The sequence below is a fragment of the Filicampus tigris genome, chromosome 22 (assembly GCF_054856515.1).
Source record: "Filicampus tigris isolate MCC_2025a chromosome 22, RoL_Ftig_1.0, whole genome shotgun sequence".
Taxonomy (NCBI): Eukaryota; Metazoa; Chordata; class Actinopteri; order Syngnathiformes; family Syngnathidae; genus Filicampus; species Filicampus tigris.
In genome coordinates this window covers 9,218,666-9,236,484 of record NC_141238.1, presented here as the reverse complement: position 1 = coordinate 9,236,484, position 17,819 = coordinate 9,218,666, and the positions used below count along the sequence as shown (strand labels likewise).

General features: G+C 41.6%; 1 protein-coding gene across 1 annotated transcript; it reads right to left on the bottom strand.

The window, feature by feature from the left end:
* Window positions 1-5,801: 5,801 nt before the first annotated feature.
* LOC147126889 (uncharacterized) lies at window positions 5,802-17,532 on the bottom strand. The gene is made up of 2 exons (XM_086022114.1): window positions 17,046-17,532; window positions 5,802-8,622 (listed from the first exon to the last, which is right to left on the bottom strand). Exons 1-2 carry the CDS (start codon window positions 17,167-17,169, stop codon window positions 7,058-7,060), a joined length of 1,689 nt encoding a protein of 562 aa, XP_085878240.1. The 5' UTR covers window positions 17,170-17,532; the 3' UTR covers window positions 5,802-7,057.
* Window positions 17,533-17,819: the final 287 nt, after the last annotated feature.

Sequence of the window (17,819 nt, the reverse complement as noted above, 5' to 3'; positions counted from 1 at the left end):
TTTTAATCATTTTTCACTCCGCGAAGGCAAGGGTGGTATCCTATACAGTCATAGCAAAAAGTAGTCCCCCTCACTCTACAATGGACGATTGTAGACGAATGGATGATTGCCTAGACTCTCCGTCCATACAATTCCTCCCTTCCAGTTTTGATCTACTCATCAAACATGTACTATGATGCACAGAAATGCAGTTTAAACATTTTTTTTTATGTATAAATCGAATTGGATACATTTACCATTAGCAAACAATGTCAAATGTGTTCTTTAACATCATATTAACTGGGAACTCTCTTTCATTGTTGTTTAACAAATACAAAAACAGTATTTTTTGTTGTTTAACAAATACAAAAACAGTTCCTTCTTATCTGATTCTAAATCAAGTCTCTGCGGGGTTTTGCGCTTCCTCTCAGGGTATCTTTGTGTGTTTGTCACAGGTTGGGCAACCTCCACAGTCTCAGGCGGTGCGAGAATATCACTCTCAGCAGTGGGTGTGTTTGCTGTGTGAGGACTTTCCTCTATGTCGGCAGACAGTTGGAGTTGCGGCCTTAGTACTGACTTCTCCATTTGATGCATCCAAGGGCTGGTCAACATGCCTTCGCCATACAACATCATGCTCTACACTCACAGTATATATGAGAGCGGTCCTGTTGAATCTCAGCAGACTGCCACTTGTCGCTGCGATTTCGATAATCTCTGGCAAGGACTTTTTCAATCAATCAATCAATCACATTTTATTTATATAGCACTTTTCATACATAAAAATGCAACTCAAAGTGCTTTAAAACATTCAAAGCAAAACATAGAATTATCTTCAATCAAAAGAAAAGATAAATTATTTAAAAGTTGTTGAAAGCCAAACTAAAAAGGTGTGTCTTGAGCTTCCTCTTAAAAATATCAACAGTCTCTGCAGACCTGACATCCTCTGGCAGGCTATTCCAAAGGTGAGGACCAAAACGGCTGAATGCAGCCTCGCCATGCATTTTGGTCCTCACCCTTGGAATAAATAAAAGGCCGGCGCCAGAGGACCTCAGGACCCGCGAGGGCTGGTATGATAAAAGCAAATCAGATAAATAAGATGGCCCAAGACCATTAACACATTTATAAACTAATAAAAGTACTTTAAAATCGATCCTGAAACACACAGGGAGCCAATGCAGCAATTTCAAAACTGGCGTAATGTGCTCCCGCCCTCTGGTTCTCGTCAGCACCCGAGCGGCTGAATTCTGCAGTAGTTGCAGTGGTGAAATGCTCTTTTTCGGGAGGCCAGAGAGCAGGGCATTACAGTAATCTAAACGACCTCTGACCTTCGGGACCGATAACTAAAACCTCAGTCTTGTCCTGATTGAGCTGTAGGAAATTATCCCCTGATGACATCCCCGAGGGGAAGCATATAAAGATTAAAAAGTAGGGGGCCTAAAATCGAACCTTGAGGAACCCCACATTTAATTTCATGAGTTTTAGAGGAACAAGTATCCATACTTACAAAGAAATATCGGTCTGTGAGATAGGAATAAAACCAGTCAAAAACAGTACCAGAGATGCCCACTAGATTTTTAAGTCTATTTAATAAAATTTGGTGATCTACTGTATCAAAAGCAGCGCTTAGATCCAGTAGCACCAAGGCTGTGAGTTTTCTCACGTCTGCAGTGCACCTAATATCATTTAAGATCCTTAAAAGAGCAGTCTCCGTACTGTGGTTCATCCTAAAACCAGATTGATATTTCTCCAAAATATTATTTGTATTTAAAAAATGATTCAACTGGATGAAAACCAGTTTTTCTAAAATCTTACTTAAAAACGGTAAGTTGGATACGGGTCTGTAGTTATTAAAAACGCTCGGGTCAGAACCGCTCTTCTTCAGAAGGGGCTTCACCACCGCCGTTTTAAAGGCAGCGGGGAAGACGCCTGTCTGAAGAGAGCAATTGACTATATTTAAAATTTGTTCTTCAAAAAATCCATAAAATGTCTTAAAAAGAAATGTGGGAATTGGATCCAAAAGGCAGGTTGTTGGGTTTACCTGGGAGAAAACTCGAACAAGTGTCCTTGCATCAACCAGGGCAAAATTTTCCAGTGTTTCCTCATGTAAATATGATTGTCCGGGTTTATTAAAACTTGTGTTTTGACGGGCTAAAAGACTGGATCTTATGTCATCGATTTTACTTCTGAAGTGGTCTGCAAAGTCCTCACAGAGAGCATCTGTTGGTCTCTGTGGGGACTTATTAAAATCAGAACTAGTTAAAAGTTCAAAGTGTCTGTTCCTTCGCATTGAGAGGTGCCAGATCAATCAATCAATCACATTTTATTTATATAGCACTTTTCATACATAAAAATGCAACTCAAAGTGCTTTAAAACATTCAAAGCAAAACATAGAATTATCTTCAATCAAAAGAAAAGATAAATTATTTAAAAGTTGTTGAAAGCCAAACTAAAAAGGTGTGTCTTGAGCTTCCTCTTAAAAATATCAACAGTCTCTGCAGACCTGACATCCTCTGGCAGGCTATTCCAAAGGTGAGGACCAAAATGGCTGAATGCAGCCTCGCCATGCATTTTGGTCCTCACCCTTGGAATAAATAAAAGGCCGGCGCCAGAGGACCTCAGGATCCGCGAGGGCTGGTATGATAAAAGCAAATCAGATAAATAAGATGGCCCAAGACCATTAACACATTTATAAACTAATAAAAGTACTTTAAAATCGATCCTGAAACACACAGGGAGCCAATGCAGCAATTTCAAAACTGGCGTAATGTGCTCCCGCCCTCTGGTTCTCGTCAGCACCCGAGCGGCTGAATTCTGCAGTAGTTGCAGTGGTGAAATGCTCTTTTTCGGGAGGCCAGAGAGCAGGGCATTACAGTAATCTAAACGACAGGAAATAAAGGCATGCATCAGCACTTCCGTGTTAGCCTGAGAGAGAAACGGGCGGACTCTGGCGATATTCTTAAGGTGATAAAAACCAATCTTGGTTACATTTTTAATATGAGGAATAAAACTGAGCTCAGAGTCAAAAATGACGCCAAGGTTCTTCACACAGTGTGAGGGATTAAAAATGTGTAGTTTTGGTAAAAGCTTCTCTCTCTGACCTTCGGGACCGATAACTAAAACCTCAGTCTTGTCCTGATTGAGCTGTAGGAAATTATCTGCCATCCATGACTTGATATCTAAAATGCAATTTAAAAGGGTATCAATGGGTCCTGTGTCATCAGGAGACACGGCAATATACAGCTGCGTGTCATCAGCATAGCTGTGAAAGCTGATGCCGTGTCCCCTGATGACATCCCCGAGGGGAAGCATATAAAGATTAAAAAGTAGGGGGCCTAAAATCGAACCTTGAGGAACCCCACATTTAATTTCATGAGTTTTAGAGGAACAAGTATCCATACTTACAAAGAAATGGCCCAACTTGAAAGGTTCTCAAATTTCGTTGCAATTGAGTTGGTGAATAATGTTTTTCTTGAACATGTTTGTGACTGGGCGCCATGGTGGCCGACTGGTTGGCACGTCCGCCTCACAGTTCAGAGGTCGTGGTTTCGATCCCGGCTCCGGCCTCCCTGTGTGGAGTTTGCATGTTCTCCCCGTGCCTGCGTGGGTTTTCTCCGGGTACTCCGTTTCCTCCCACATTCCAAAAACATGCATGGTAAGTTGATTGGACTCTCTAAATTGCCCCTAGGTGTGATTGTGAGTGCGGTTGTTTGTTTGTCTCTGTGTGCCCTGCGATTGGCTGTCCCCCGCCTACTGCCCGAAGACAGCTGGGATAAGCTCCAGCACGCCCCGTGACCCCTGTGAGGATAAGCGGTCTCGATAATGGATGGATGGATGTTTTCTTGCCTTTTCGTAGGGTTGGCAAGGTAAATGTTTTGTTTTTGTTTAGCGAGTTAATTTCTTCATCCATGGCTTTTATCCATTCTTTAGAGTTAGCCGATGTCATTGCCTCCCTAAATGTTATGTATATTGCATACTTTCCCGTAAGGGGATATATCTGCAAGAAACTTTTCTGTAGCTTGTACAGTGTTGTTTTTCTGTTTCAGGAAATATACAAATATAGCACCTGAGTAATCGTCAGTGAATGACTGTACATATTTGTACCCTTCTAGTGAGTTTGGAGATATTGGACCTGCAAGGTCTGTGTGTACCAGTTGTAATGGAGCCGATGCTCTAGTATCAGGGTCTCTATTCCTAGTTTGGGCAAATTTCCCCTGAATACACACTTCACAGTCTTGTTCTGGCCTAGTTGGTTTGCCTTTGATCTGCATACCTTCAACCGCATTCTGCAGCTTGAGAACATCATCATAATTACAGTGGCCTAATATCTGATGCCACGTCTGAATGTCGTGGCATGCATTACACTTGTCCTTAGACTCACCCTCAGTATGCAAATAGTACAACTTGCTATATACATGAATGTTGAATTTTGTACCGTCTTTAGCTATCAGCACATCTTTTCCTTCTTTGAAAAGGACCACCACACCACTGGTAGTCGCCGCCCTCACCGAAAAGATGTCTTGTGGGTATGAAGAGCGCATCTCTCAGTGGCACCTTGTGTCGCTGTCCACTTCTGTCAATCAGGTAAAACTCAGCATTACCCCTTTTCTGAGTGACTCCGATGCACCCGGTGCCATCTGCCAACTCGACGCTGTGCTTTTCTGGTCGGAACGTGCTGTCGAAATCCTTGAACTTGGTCATGTCGGTGATATGAGACGTAGCTCCTCTGTCCACCATCAGGCCTTTCTCCTGGATGCTGTGCGCCGTCTGCTTCTTGGTAGCAGTCTGTCCAGCTCTCAACTTGGACGCGAAGTCGCCGTCGCCATCTTCTGAGATTTTACTCACACCATCCTGTTTGTCTTTATCTTTACGCCTGCATGTGGAGTCTTTGTGTGTGTCATTTTTGCAACGACTGCACCATGTCTTTTGTTGGCACACTTTTGCACGGTGTCCTTTGATGCCACACTTGAAGCACACCATCTCTGTGTCTTCTTTGTTTCGATCACGTGCATTGGTTTTGGCGGGACGACGTCCAGCTCTTCCTTGGGTCTTCATTACTCTATCACTGCATTTTCACTTGACTCCGCAGCATTTATCTCAGCTTAGTTTTGAAGTCTGCAAACGTGATGTTATCCTCTGTAATGTGCGACATGTATTGCGAATGGCTTAAAACTTTCGTGCAGTCCCTTCAAGATCATGGCTACAAGTAAACCATCTCCCAACGTTTCAACCTGCATTTCGCAGAGCTGTGATGGCGGTCTCTGCTCTGATGATATAGTCCATTACGCTTTTGTTGTTTTCCTTCTGAAGCGATGTAAGCATGGTGTACAGGTTGATTATCCGTGGTTTACCTTTTCCGGCATAATACTCCCTTAATATCTTCAAAGCTTTTCTATCCCATCATTTGGTGCATCCCTCATAATTAATGAGAGACTTTTATCATCTAGCTGTTGAATCATTTCGGCGTATGCGTCTGCATTTTTCTTTTCGTCTGTTGCTCTTGCGGCCTCATTCGTCGGCTCATCCAGCACTTTTTCTTTCAGTCCTATTAGGTGGAAATATCCCAACATTTTGGTCTCCCAATGCTCATACTTGGTCTCATCTCCGTCGAACGCCAGTCGAGGAAACCTGCCTGTCCCTCGTGGATCCATCATGCTATTTAGCTCTTCTTGCTAAGTAGCTTTTCGTTAGCACGCCGTCTGCGACTTTTCTACACAATGGAAACTGACAAACTTTTCTTCCAAATGGCTCCTGGGTCCATAACCTGTTAAGTTTGTTGCAGCTTAACGTTGCATTTGGAAGAATTCACGACGGAGGTAATGAGCTTCTTCAGCCAAACATGGCGTATTTATTATACAACACAGAGAGCACAAAATGCACCCGCTCCAACAGACTCGCTTTCTCATACTAAGGAACAAAAACAAGAGTGTGTAACGACGCAAACCCCATAGTCAGTGTTCCAGCGCCTCACAGTGCAAGCACAACATTACAACTGAGGACATCAGCAGTTTTTCCTTAACACTTTGTTTGGTTGAATCATTGAATATTTCATTTAATATAATGCAAACTAGAAACGTATATTCAATTTCCTAAAGTTTTCCAAGATGACTGGACAAACCCTGATTTCACAATCACTGTCCAGTAAGAAATTATCACATAAAAAAACAGAAGATCAAAAGCCTTTGATTAACAAAAGGAAGGAATGCATGTAAACTAAAAAAATATTATACAGAACACTCACATCCCTAAAACAACATTTATCAAACATGCACATACAATTTTTTCAAAAATAAAATTAATGAGCAAACAATTTAGAAGAACAAAACTGTATGAAAATAGAAACAATATAAAAGGAACTCTGGTTACACTGAATCGCTTCAACAAACCTCCAAAGTCAACATAAACAGCCTATTTCATTGATTTAAAAAAAAAAAAAAAAAAAAGACTCACACTTTGATTATTTGTATTGAATGCAGAATTGTATGCACACTTTTCCACCTTCCTATCGAAAGTCAAAGTTTCTTCACATTCCATGTAATCAATCAAGAAGTTACTTTATATGGAACAGGGGCAGGGCCAGAATGTGACAAATGGGTGGGCCTGGAAAAATCAGGGTGGGCCTGAATATTTCCCTCACCGAGCACAATCCTCCTGTCCCGACACATCTTATATTCAAATAAAATGACAAAAGTGAATAAAATGAAGTTCAGATCTTTCTTAGACAACCACAATTATGCCATTCTTAATATTCAGTAAAATAAAAAACACAATGAAACACAAATTCAAAAATAATTTCATGATAATTTACAAAAACTTTAATCTTTTTTTTTTCATGAATCTCACTGGGTGGGAAGTCTGTCAATCTGGGTGGGTCTGCACACCCAGGCCCACCCATGGCTCCGCCCCTGATTGGGAAATCACAAAAACAATGTACAACGGACCAACAGTGGCAATTGGTAAAAAAAATATATATATATATATATTCTTGTGGATACAGAGACGAGGATAAAATAATAGATGTTACATTGAATAAAACAATGGATATTTTGAAAATAACTATCACGTTAAATACTTTAGCTGTTAAACATTAACATTTTCATTTAAGACTTCTTGGTTATTGCGGTTGTCACCAGCACACTTGTGTCTCTTGACAGAAGCCTTACGTGAGAAGCGTTGGTCACAAACTGAGCAGGCAAAAGGTTTCTCACCAGTGTGGGTTCTTATGTGACTTACTAGGCTTCTCTTCTGAGAGAACCTTTGGCCACAAACTGAACAGGCAAAAGGTTTCACACCAGTGTGGGTTCTGGTGTGACTTATTAAGTGTGCCTTCTGAGAGAATGTTTGGCCACAATCCGAACAGGCAAAAGGTTTCTCACCAGTGTGTGTTCTGGTGTGACTTATTAAGTGTCCTTTGTGAGAGAACATTTGTCCACAAACTGAACAGGCAAAAGGTTTCTCACCAGTGTGGGTTCTTGTGTGCTTTAATAAAGTTTCCTTACGAGAGAACCTTTGGCCACAATCTGAACAGGCAAAAGGTTTCTCACCAGTGTGTGATCTGGTGTGACTTATTAAGTGTCCCTTGTGAGAGAACATTTGTCCACACACTGAACAGGCAAAAGGTTTCTCACCAGTGTGTGTTCTGATGTGACTTATCAAGTGTCCCTTCTGAGAGAATGTTTGGCCACATACTGAACAGGCAAAAGGTTTCTCACCAGTGTGTGTTCTAGTGTGACTTATTAAGTGTCCCTTGTGAGAGAATCTTTGGCCACAATCTGAACAGGCAAAAGGTTTCTCACCAGTGTGTGTACTTTTGTGTATTTTTAAGCTTAATTTATGAGAGAACATTTGTCCACAAACTGAACAGGCAAAAGGTTTCTCACCAGTGTGTGTTCTGGCGTGACTTATTAAGTGTCCCTTCTGAGAGAATCTTTTGCCACAATCTGAACAGGCAAAAGGTTTCTCACCAGTGTGTGTTCTGGTGTGACTTATTAAGGTTCCCTTGTGAGAGAATCTTTGGCCACAATCTGAACAGGCAAAAGGTTTCTCACCAGTGTGTATTCTAGTGTGACTTATTAAGTGTTCCTTCCGAGAGAATCTTTGGCCACAAACTGAGCAGGAAAAATGCTTCTCTTCAGAGTGCATTCTCATGTGTTTTAAACGTTTCTTGAAAGCATAATTTTTTCCACACTTAGAACATTTCCAGCATTTGTTGACATTGTTACATGTCATATCACCTTCACATTCTTCTTCATCGTCATCATCATCATTTGATGACATCTCATCACTATCAGTTAGTAGAGGCCGGAGGCCATCTCCTTGTGATCCTCCCCAGTGGTCCCCATCACCTTCTGTTGTCGCGTGTTGACGTGAGCTGCTGCTTGGCGGCTCCGCCCCTCTGCTGACCTCACTTTGACCTTCATCTTTACTCTTCAAAGATACATTAGTCGATGGCAACTTGCAGATATCTTGGTCCTCCTCGTCTTTGATGTAGGGGGGCTCTTCTCCCTCCTCTTTCTTGCAAGGGCGCTTTCGCTCATCCTCCTGTTTAACAAAAGGAGACTGCTGCTCCTCTTCCTCTTTAAAGTGGGGGGATCCTTCGTCCTCCTCTTCCTCTTTGATATGAGGATAAACATATTCACTGATGTCTGCAAGACACAAAAGGACAACCGCACATGGCATTATAGTTCATATTTACAATGAAGGTTATTATGAGAGCCAGATAAATTAAGATTACTATATTCTGTTCGGCATTAGCAAATTCACTTACTGATGCATTTTTGTGGGAAGCCGATCCTTGGTTATTTGTGGAAAGACTTGCACACGGTCTGACATTGCACTTTATTGAGCGGTGACCCCGTCAAAATCGGCACTGGCCTCGTATGTACACGCGCCCTTAAGAAATGATTAGCACGACTGCATCTATGACAGTGTACTAAAGTCACTATTATTCAAGCACTGCAAAAGCAAAAGTTAATATGAAAACTTCAAAGAATATGTTACCCAATCATCCATTTTCTCAAACGTCAATGCGCAAACACCTTCTAAATAATACATGAACATCAAATCCTTTGTGGGCTTTTATTTTGAAGCCCTTGTAGGCAGGGGCTAACCATCAAATATGTATTTATCTATTTAAACGTCACTAGTAGAAAATGTGCACAGAGGTGTAAAGAACTATTCGTGTAACATCTCCTGTAATGCAGTATTGAGCAGGTCATGATCATTTTCATGGCCAGATATGCAGCTGGATAACCTCTATGCTTTTTGCACACATAATTAGCCAATTCTGATTTTAAGAACACTATTTTTGAAATAACGAGAGCAATGGCTGCATTTATATGTTCATATAAGCATCATGTATACATGTCAATGTATGTACAGTGGTACGTCTACTTATGAAATTAATTGGTTCTGGAAGAAATTTCTTAAGTACAAATTTTGTAAGTAGAGACACGTTTTCCATGTAAATGCCCTAATCCGTTCCAAGCCCCCCAATATTCAGACATAAATGTTTTATAAAGCATAAAAATGCATGAAAACATGTAACAAATACATGTTACAATTAGATTATTGCACAATAAATTAGAGTTATGCTTAATGTAAATAAACAAAGAATAGAGTAAGGAATAAAAATGATGGTCGTTTACCTTTTAATTGCTGACCTCATCGCTTTTTGCCCTCTTTGGTTCATGTTCTATCTCAGAAGTGTTTTTTGTGGCGTTTTGTAAAGAACGGATTTAATAACATGGTGACTGTCGATACATTACAGTCATATTCTTTGGCGAGATCAACCAAACGCATCCCCCTTTCATACTTTTCTATTATCTCTTGCTTTGTTTGTATGGATCAAAAAATGATTTTCTTCTTTTTTTTCTTTTCCTCGTTTCTAATTCACGTAAAACTATCGGAAGACCTCATGGCCCGAGGGGCGAATGATGAGGACGCTGCATCTATGTTACAGGCATAGCCTGAGGCAGCTACGTGGCGTGTGACGTGTGCTGGGTGCTGGTGGCGGGAGAAAACCAGGAGAGAAAGTGCTGGTGTAGGAGAGAGAAAGGAGGAGATTAAAAATAAATAGAACCCCGATTGCTAAACTTCTTGACGCCTCGTTGTCTTTGTCCACCATGCTGACTGCAGTCAGTTCGCCCCTTACCACGGTTTGGGGCTGATACGACTGACTCAAGCCTGATCACGGAAGATAACATCTATCTATCTATTTACCTATCAATCCACACATTTGGAGACATATGGAAGAGGTCCCTCTTAGCCAATGGGATGCCAGGACAATGCTAGGCTAGCCAATGGCAGAGAAGCTTTGAGTATGTTGCGTTCAGGAAACTCCGGAGCTGTGAGTAGCAGCCCATACTGTGAGTATCACCCCATACTGTTACCTTTCATATCCTGAAATTTCTTTCGTAACTAGAGGCAATATTTTCCTGTTGAGACGTTTCGTAACTTGAACATTTCGTATGAAGAGACGTTCGTAAGTAGAGGTACAACTTTACATACTTATTCACGATATCTTTTTACATTACATGCCATATTCTTGACCTATTTGACCGCATTTCATGTCATCCATTGTTGATAATGACAATACATTTGCACCGTTACTGTTGAGCAAATATGTTCATTTAATTGCTAATGACTCAACGTAATGTTGCCTGGGTGTGTATGCGTGTGCGTTTACTCTTCTCTAACCCGCTCCCAGCGAGTCAAATGCCTCGTGAAATTGTGAGCAAAGTAGTTCACACTCTACTTATTTTTGAGGGAAGAGTGAGAAATGCATCGCAACCTGTCGTTGTGCTATAACTCTCTGGATGCCGGTCAGCGAGGTGCTTGGTCAGATTGGACTAGTTCCCACTTCGAGCCACGGTAGTTTGAAAACAAGCCTTATAGACGGTCATATTGGTTGGTTTGCCATTGCTGTCGGCCATGTAAGTAAAAAAGTTCCACTTTGCGTGTCATACTTTACAACTGAGCGCAGGTGCAGTGAGCGCAGCTGCAGCCAGCGCTTGAATGCCCTCAAACGCCATCTTCACGCACGCCACTTAGTCGTTACACACATCGATAGACAGGCGGCTATACGCCTATGTATACTTGTCTTTAAGACAGAGTTGACAAGCTACGTATGTTTTTTTTGTTGTTTTTTTTTTCAAATACCGGTATTAAAAAAAATGGTATCGAGTCGTTTTTTTAAGTAGAAAAATCGGGGTATAGTACTGGTATCCCGTGGCAACACGATATAAGTATTTCATATTAATCAATATTGATATATATTGAATTTTTGGTTCTTTTTTGTCCTTTTCTTTCTTTTTTTTTTTTTTAAGCATTGAGCCCGGGGGGAAAACAAACATTGAATTGAGGTAATTTTATTTTAACATATAATACTACACTACTATTACTACTATAATACTAAAACATATAATATTAAGATTTCAAGAGGTCAACAGAACTATGAATATGAAGACTTCTAGAAGTCAACAGAACTATGCCCCCCATGAGCCGTCACCTTATCGTGGTGGAGGGGTTTGCGCGCCCCAATGATCCTAGGAGCTAAGTTGTCTGGGGCTTTATGCCCCTGGAAGGGTCACCCATGGCAAACAGGTCCTAGGTGAGGGACCAGACTAAGCACGGGTCAAAATGACCCCTTATGAAGACAAACATTTATGGATCACGTTTTCCCTCGCCCGGACGCGGGTCACCGGGGCCCCCTTCTGGAGCCACGCCTGGAGGTGGGGCTCGATGGCGAGCGCCTGGGGGCCGGGCCTGCACCCATGGGGCCCAGCCGGGCTCAGCCCGAAAAGGACACGTTGGTCCCCCTTCCCATGGGCTCACCACTGGTGGGAGGGGCCAAAGGGTCGGGTGCCGTGTGAGCTGGGCGGCGGCAGAAGACAGGGACTTTGGCGGTCCGATCCCCGGCAACAAAAACTAGCTCTTGGGACATGGAATGTCACCTCTCTGGCAGGGAAGGAGCCCGAGCTGGTGTGTGAGGCTGAAAGGTTCCGACTAGATATAGTCGGGCTCACCTCCACACACAGCTTGGGTTCTAGTACCAGTCCTCTCGAGAGGGGTTGGACACTCTTCCACTCTGGAGTTGTCCAGGGTGAGAGGCGCCGAGCAGGTGTGGGCATACTTTTTGCCCCCCGGCTTGGCGCCTGTACATTGGGGTTTACCCCGGTGGATGAGAGGGTAGCCTCCCTCCGCCTGAGGGTGGGGGGACGGGTCCTGACTGTTGTTTGTGCTTATGCACCCAACAGCAGTGCAGAGTGCCCACCCTTTTTGGAGTCCTTGGAGTGTGTGCTGGAGGGCGCTCCACCTGGTGACTCCATCGTTCTGCTGGGGGACTTCAATGCTCACGTGGGCAATGACAGCAACCTGGAGAGGTGTGATTGGGAGGAACGTAGAAATCTCCATAGCAGCGCCTCCGACGATGTGGTCAGCCTCCGGAGAGGTGTGATTGGGGAGGAACGGCCCCCCCCCCCGATCTGAACCCGAGCGGTGTTCGGTTACTGGACTTCTGTGCCCATCACGGATTGTCCATAATGAACACCATGTTCAAACATAAGGGTGTCCATATGTGCACTTGGCACCAGGAAACCCTAGGCCGCAGTTCGATGATCGACTTTGTAGTCGTATCATCGGACTTGCGGCCGCATGTTTTGGACACTCAGGTGAAGAGAAGGGCGGAGCTGTCAACTGATCACCATCTGGTGGTGAGTTGACTTCAATGGTGGGGGAAGATGCCGGTCCGACTTGGCAGACCCAAACGTATTGTGAGGGTTTGCTGGGAACGTCTGGCAGAATCCCCTGTCAGAAGGAGTTTCAACTCCCACCTCCGGCAGAACTTTTCCCACGTCCCGGGGGAGGCTGGGAACATCGAGTCCGAGTGGACCATGTTTCGTGCCTCCATTGTTGAGGCGGCCGATCGGAGCTGTGGCCGCAAGGTGGTCGGTGCCTGTCGTGGCGGCAATCCCCGAACCCGCTGGTGGACACCAGCTGTAAGGGATGCTGTCCAGCTGAAGGAGTCCCATCGGGCCTTTTTGGCCTGCGGGACTCCGGAGGCAGCTGACAGGTACCGGCTGGCCAAACGGAATGCAGCTCTGGCGGTTGTTGAGGCAAAAACTCAGGTGTGGGAGGAGTTCGGGGAGGCCATGGAAAATGACTTCCGGACGGCTTTGAGGAAATTCTGGTCCACCATCCGACGTTTCAGGAGAGGGAAGCAGTGCACCATTAACACTGTTTATAGTGGAGATGGGGTGCTGCTGACCTCAACTCGGGACGTTGTGGGTCGGTGGGGAGAATACTTCGAAGACCTCCTCAATTCCACCGACACGCCTTCCACTGAGGAAGCAGAGCCTGGAGACTCTGAGGTGGGCTCTCCTATCTCTGGGGTTGAAGTAACCGAGGTAGTCAAAAAGCCACTCGGTGGCAAAGCCCCGGGGGTGGATGAGATCCGCCCAGAGTTCATAAAGGCTCTGGATGTTGAGGGGGCTGTCATGGTTGACACGCCTCTACAACATCGCGTGGACATCAGGGACAGTGCCTCTGGATCGGCAGACCGGGGTGATGGTCCCTCTGCTCCAATTACAGAGGGATCACACTCCTCAGCCTCCCCGGCAAGGTCTATTCGGGGGCGCTGGACAGGAGGGTCCGTCGGAAGGTCGAATCTCGGATTCAGGAGGAGCAATGTGGTTTTCGTCCCGGCCGTGGAACAGAAGATACATGTATATATATATGTGTATATACATATATATATATACACACACATATATATACATATATATATACACACGTATATATATATATATACGTATGTATATATATATATATACATATATATATGTATATATACGTATATATATATACGTATATATATATATATACGTATATATATATATATATATATATATATATATATATATATATATACATATATACACATATATACACACATATATACACATATATATACACATATATACACACATATATGTATATATACATATATATACACGTATATATATATATACATATATATACACGTATATATATATATATACACGTATATATATACAGATATACACATATATATATATATACATATATATATATACATATATACACATATATATATATACATATACATATATATATACATATATACACATATATATATACATATATACATATATATACATATATACATATATATACATATATACATATATATACATATATACATATATATACACATATATACACATATACATATATATACACATATACATATATATACACATATATACATATATATACACATATATACATATATATACACATATATACATATATATACACATATACATATATATACACATATACATATATATACACATATACATATATATACACATATATACATATATATACACATATATACATATATACACATATATACATATATATACACATATATACATATATATACACATATATACATATATATACACATATATACATATATATACACATATATACATATATATACACATATACATATATATATACATATACATATATATACATATACACATATACACATATACATATATACACATATACATATATACACATATACACATATATATACATATATACACATATATATACATATATACACATATATATATACATATATACACATATATATATACATATATACACATATATATATACATATATATACATATATACACATATATATATACATATATACACATATATATACATATATATACATATATACACATATATATATACATATATATACATATATACACATATATATATACATATATATATATACACATATATATATGACACACACACACACACTGATAATATAGAAAAATAACTTCATATGTACAAATAAACCAACGAAAGTTGTTTTCTCATGCATAAATTGCAATGAGAGAATTTTACTAAGATATTTAATAAAATTGTGCATGGGTATAGCTATAATGTACAATAATAGTATACACCATGTTTCCAAAGTAAGTGGGGGTAAATGCGATCCATAATGATTCGTCAATAATAGCTCCACAGCTGTTTAGAGTATCGACAGGACCTGAACAATTGGATGTTCAATTACATGGAGAATTGGACAAACGTTTCTGGTTCGCTGGACAACAACTCTCCCGGCATAAGTAAAAGTTACGTTGCAGCTGCCAGGTCGCAGGAGAGGCAGCTGGTGGAATGGAGCAGCGACATCTTCTGAGAGAAACAGGAATAGACTATGACTATGTCATTATAAAACATTATGATGACTTCACAGATTATAGCCCCGAATCCAAATATCTATAATGCTTTAATTAAAAATGTATGTTCTATAGAATCAAATGCTTTAAAGAAGTCGAGTGACTCCATATATGGTCAGGGCATAAGAGAAAGTGACCGGCCATTAGGCGGTTGCCACTAGTTTTATTTATTTATTTTTGGGCTGAGTAGTGGCAGTTGGATAATGGCCGACAGGAAATGACTCCATGTATGGTCGGGGCATAAGAGAAAGTGGCGTTGCATTTACTGGCGGCCATTAGGCGGCTGCCACTAGTTTTATTTATTTATTTTTTGGCTGGGTAGTGGCAGTTGGATAATGGCTGACAAGAAGTGACCTCATGTATGGTCGGGGCATAAGAGAAAGTGACGTTACAGCAGCCTTGCCACCAACGCCACTCCCTTTGCCTCTCCATTGAAGAAATAAATAAATACAGTAATAACACAGACAAAAGGCTCTGCCGGATTTTTTCCCAATCTATAATAAAATAAAAGAAAAAAGAAAGAAAGAAAAGGAATAACAAAGAGTAAACGGTGCGGTAGAATCAGAAACTGTTGCAGCAGCAGGTCGATTGGAGTCATCAAGTGGAAAGGCAGGTGCAGGCAGCTGCCACAACATCTTAAAGTCTTCAGGTCCAAAGAGACTTACACGATCAATATAAATTAAATTAAATAAAAGACAACCCAGTGCAAGTAATAAATAAATAAATAAATACATACATACATACAAACATTCATTCATAGTACACACTAACAGCATACAAAGTCCACCACGAAAAGGAGAAAATATTTTATAAATTGATTGCAGCAGGTATTTTGTGTTATGCCTCTATATATTTTAATCGTGTATATCGAGCACTACCAAAAAGAAGTTGTTTATAAATATATACGAACAAAAAGAAGCCGTTAATAAAAACGTTCGATGCCGTGGAATGGGTAAAAGGTAGTGTAGCAGGTCGAATGGAGTTGCGACATCTCCCGGCAGAAGGAGGAAATGCAAAGGCAGCTGCCTCGATTGTGGCAGCGGTCGTCTTTTAAGCGGAAGTGACGTAATGGCAGCTGCCCCAATTGTGGCAGCAGTCGTGGTATTAGCAAAAGTGACGTAAAGGCTGTCTGACCCTTGCCACTGCCGCAAATCTCGCTTGGTTTTACTGCAATTGTATGCCGGCTGAGGGCGGAATTCACCCTGAGTGAGAGACGTACTACCAAAAAGAGCGAGTTAGTGTGTGGCTAGTGACGTATATAATTGCAGGCTGCTGAAACGGCCCGTTTGTCAGTGCTGATTGAGCTACGTTGATACAAACGGCTATTGGAAAGGGAAACATGGATAGTTGCTCTCACAGCTTTGGGCACTTAGTCAGGTTGTGGGAATGCATATTTATGACTAAAAACCGTAACAAAAAGAGATCTTCATATTAACGGCTCTTTAAATATTCAGTTAGATTTTATACTGGGGGGTTTCAATACTGAACCCCGGTTGCTTCTGATGATGCGTCATCAGTAGGTAAATGAGGCAACAGTGTGAAGCGCTTTGAGTAGAGAAGAGCTATACAAGTGACAGCCAATAAAAATAAAGTGGCAAAACCCTTGAACGCATTTTCCCGTCACCAACGTCATCTGACCATCATTGCCATACACTAGTAAAGAAGATTTACATTGAAATACAGACACATGCGACGTGCATATTTTTAACGATAGAAAGACGTTCTTTACAAAGCAAATTAAGTGTACAAACCTGCTCCGTGTAGCACAACACGAGGCTGCGTGCAAACTTCGCCCAACAGTTGAAGGTGTTGCTCGTTCTCTTCTTTTATTCGACAAAGTCCCCCCTTGTACTTTGTTGTCGTCATTGCACACATCTCCACACGACAATCGCAACAAATGCGCACTTCTTGATCGCTGTTTGACGGTGAGTCATCTGCTTCTCTTTGTTAGCGGCTAGCGAGCTCAGCTAAGATAAGGTAAAATAAGATAACAAGGCCGAGAAGCATCAACCCGTGCCGATACGAGTTAATCGGGATACAAAGACTTTATAAATAATGTCGTAGTCCTTAGTAGTCACGGGCGTCCTGTGTGGAGGCTGTGGACCGTTCAGCACAAATAGGAAGGAATGATTTAGCGGAGAATGTTTTGTTCCGTTGTTACGGTTCAACTGGATTCCAGATTAACTGGCTCCAGATTCCAGATGTGGCCGTTAGGGCAATGTCAAAAAGTCATTTTGTGTTTCCTCTCTGCAGATTCGTCACAAGCTACATGGGGATTGTTCAAGTGCATGCCTGTTCAAATCCTCAATAAACACGTGATACCAAATGTCTCGTTTACAACTCCCGATTCGTGGCTACAAGTAATTGTAAACGTAGTAAAAATGAAAATAAACAAAAAGAGGAGGGCGGTACTTGAACCCATGCCGCAGAGAAGAATGAAGAAACACATGCCTCCAGTGCCGCTGCCTAACCACTGCGCACTTTCGGAGGCACACAATTAATACTTGTAGATCGGAATAAGTACT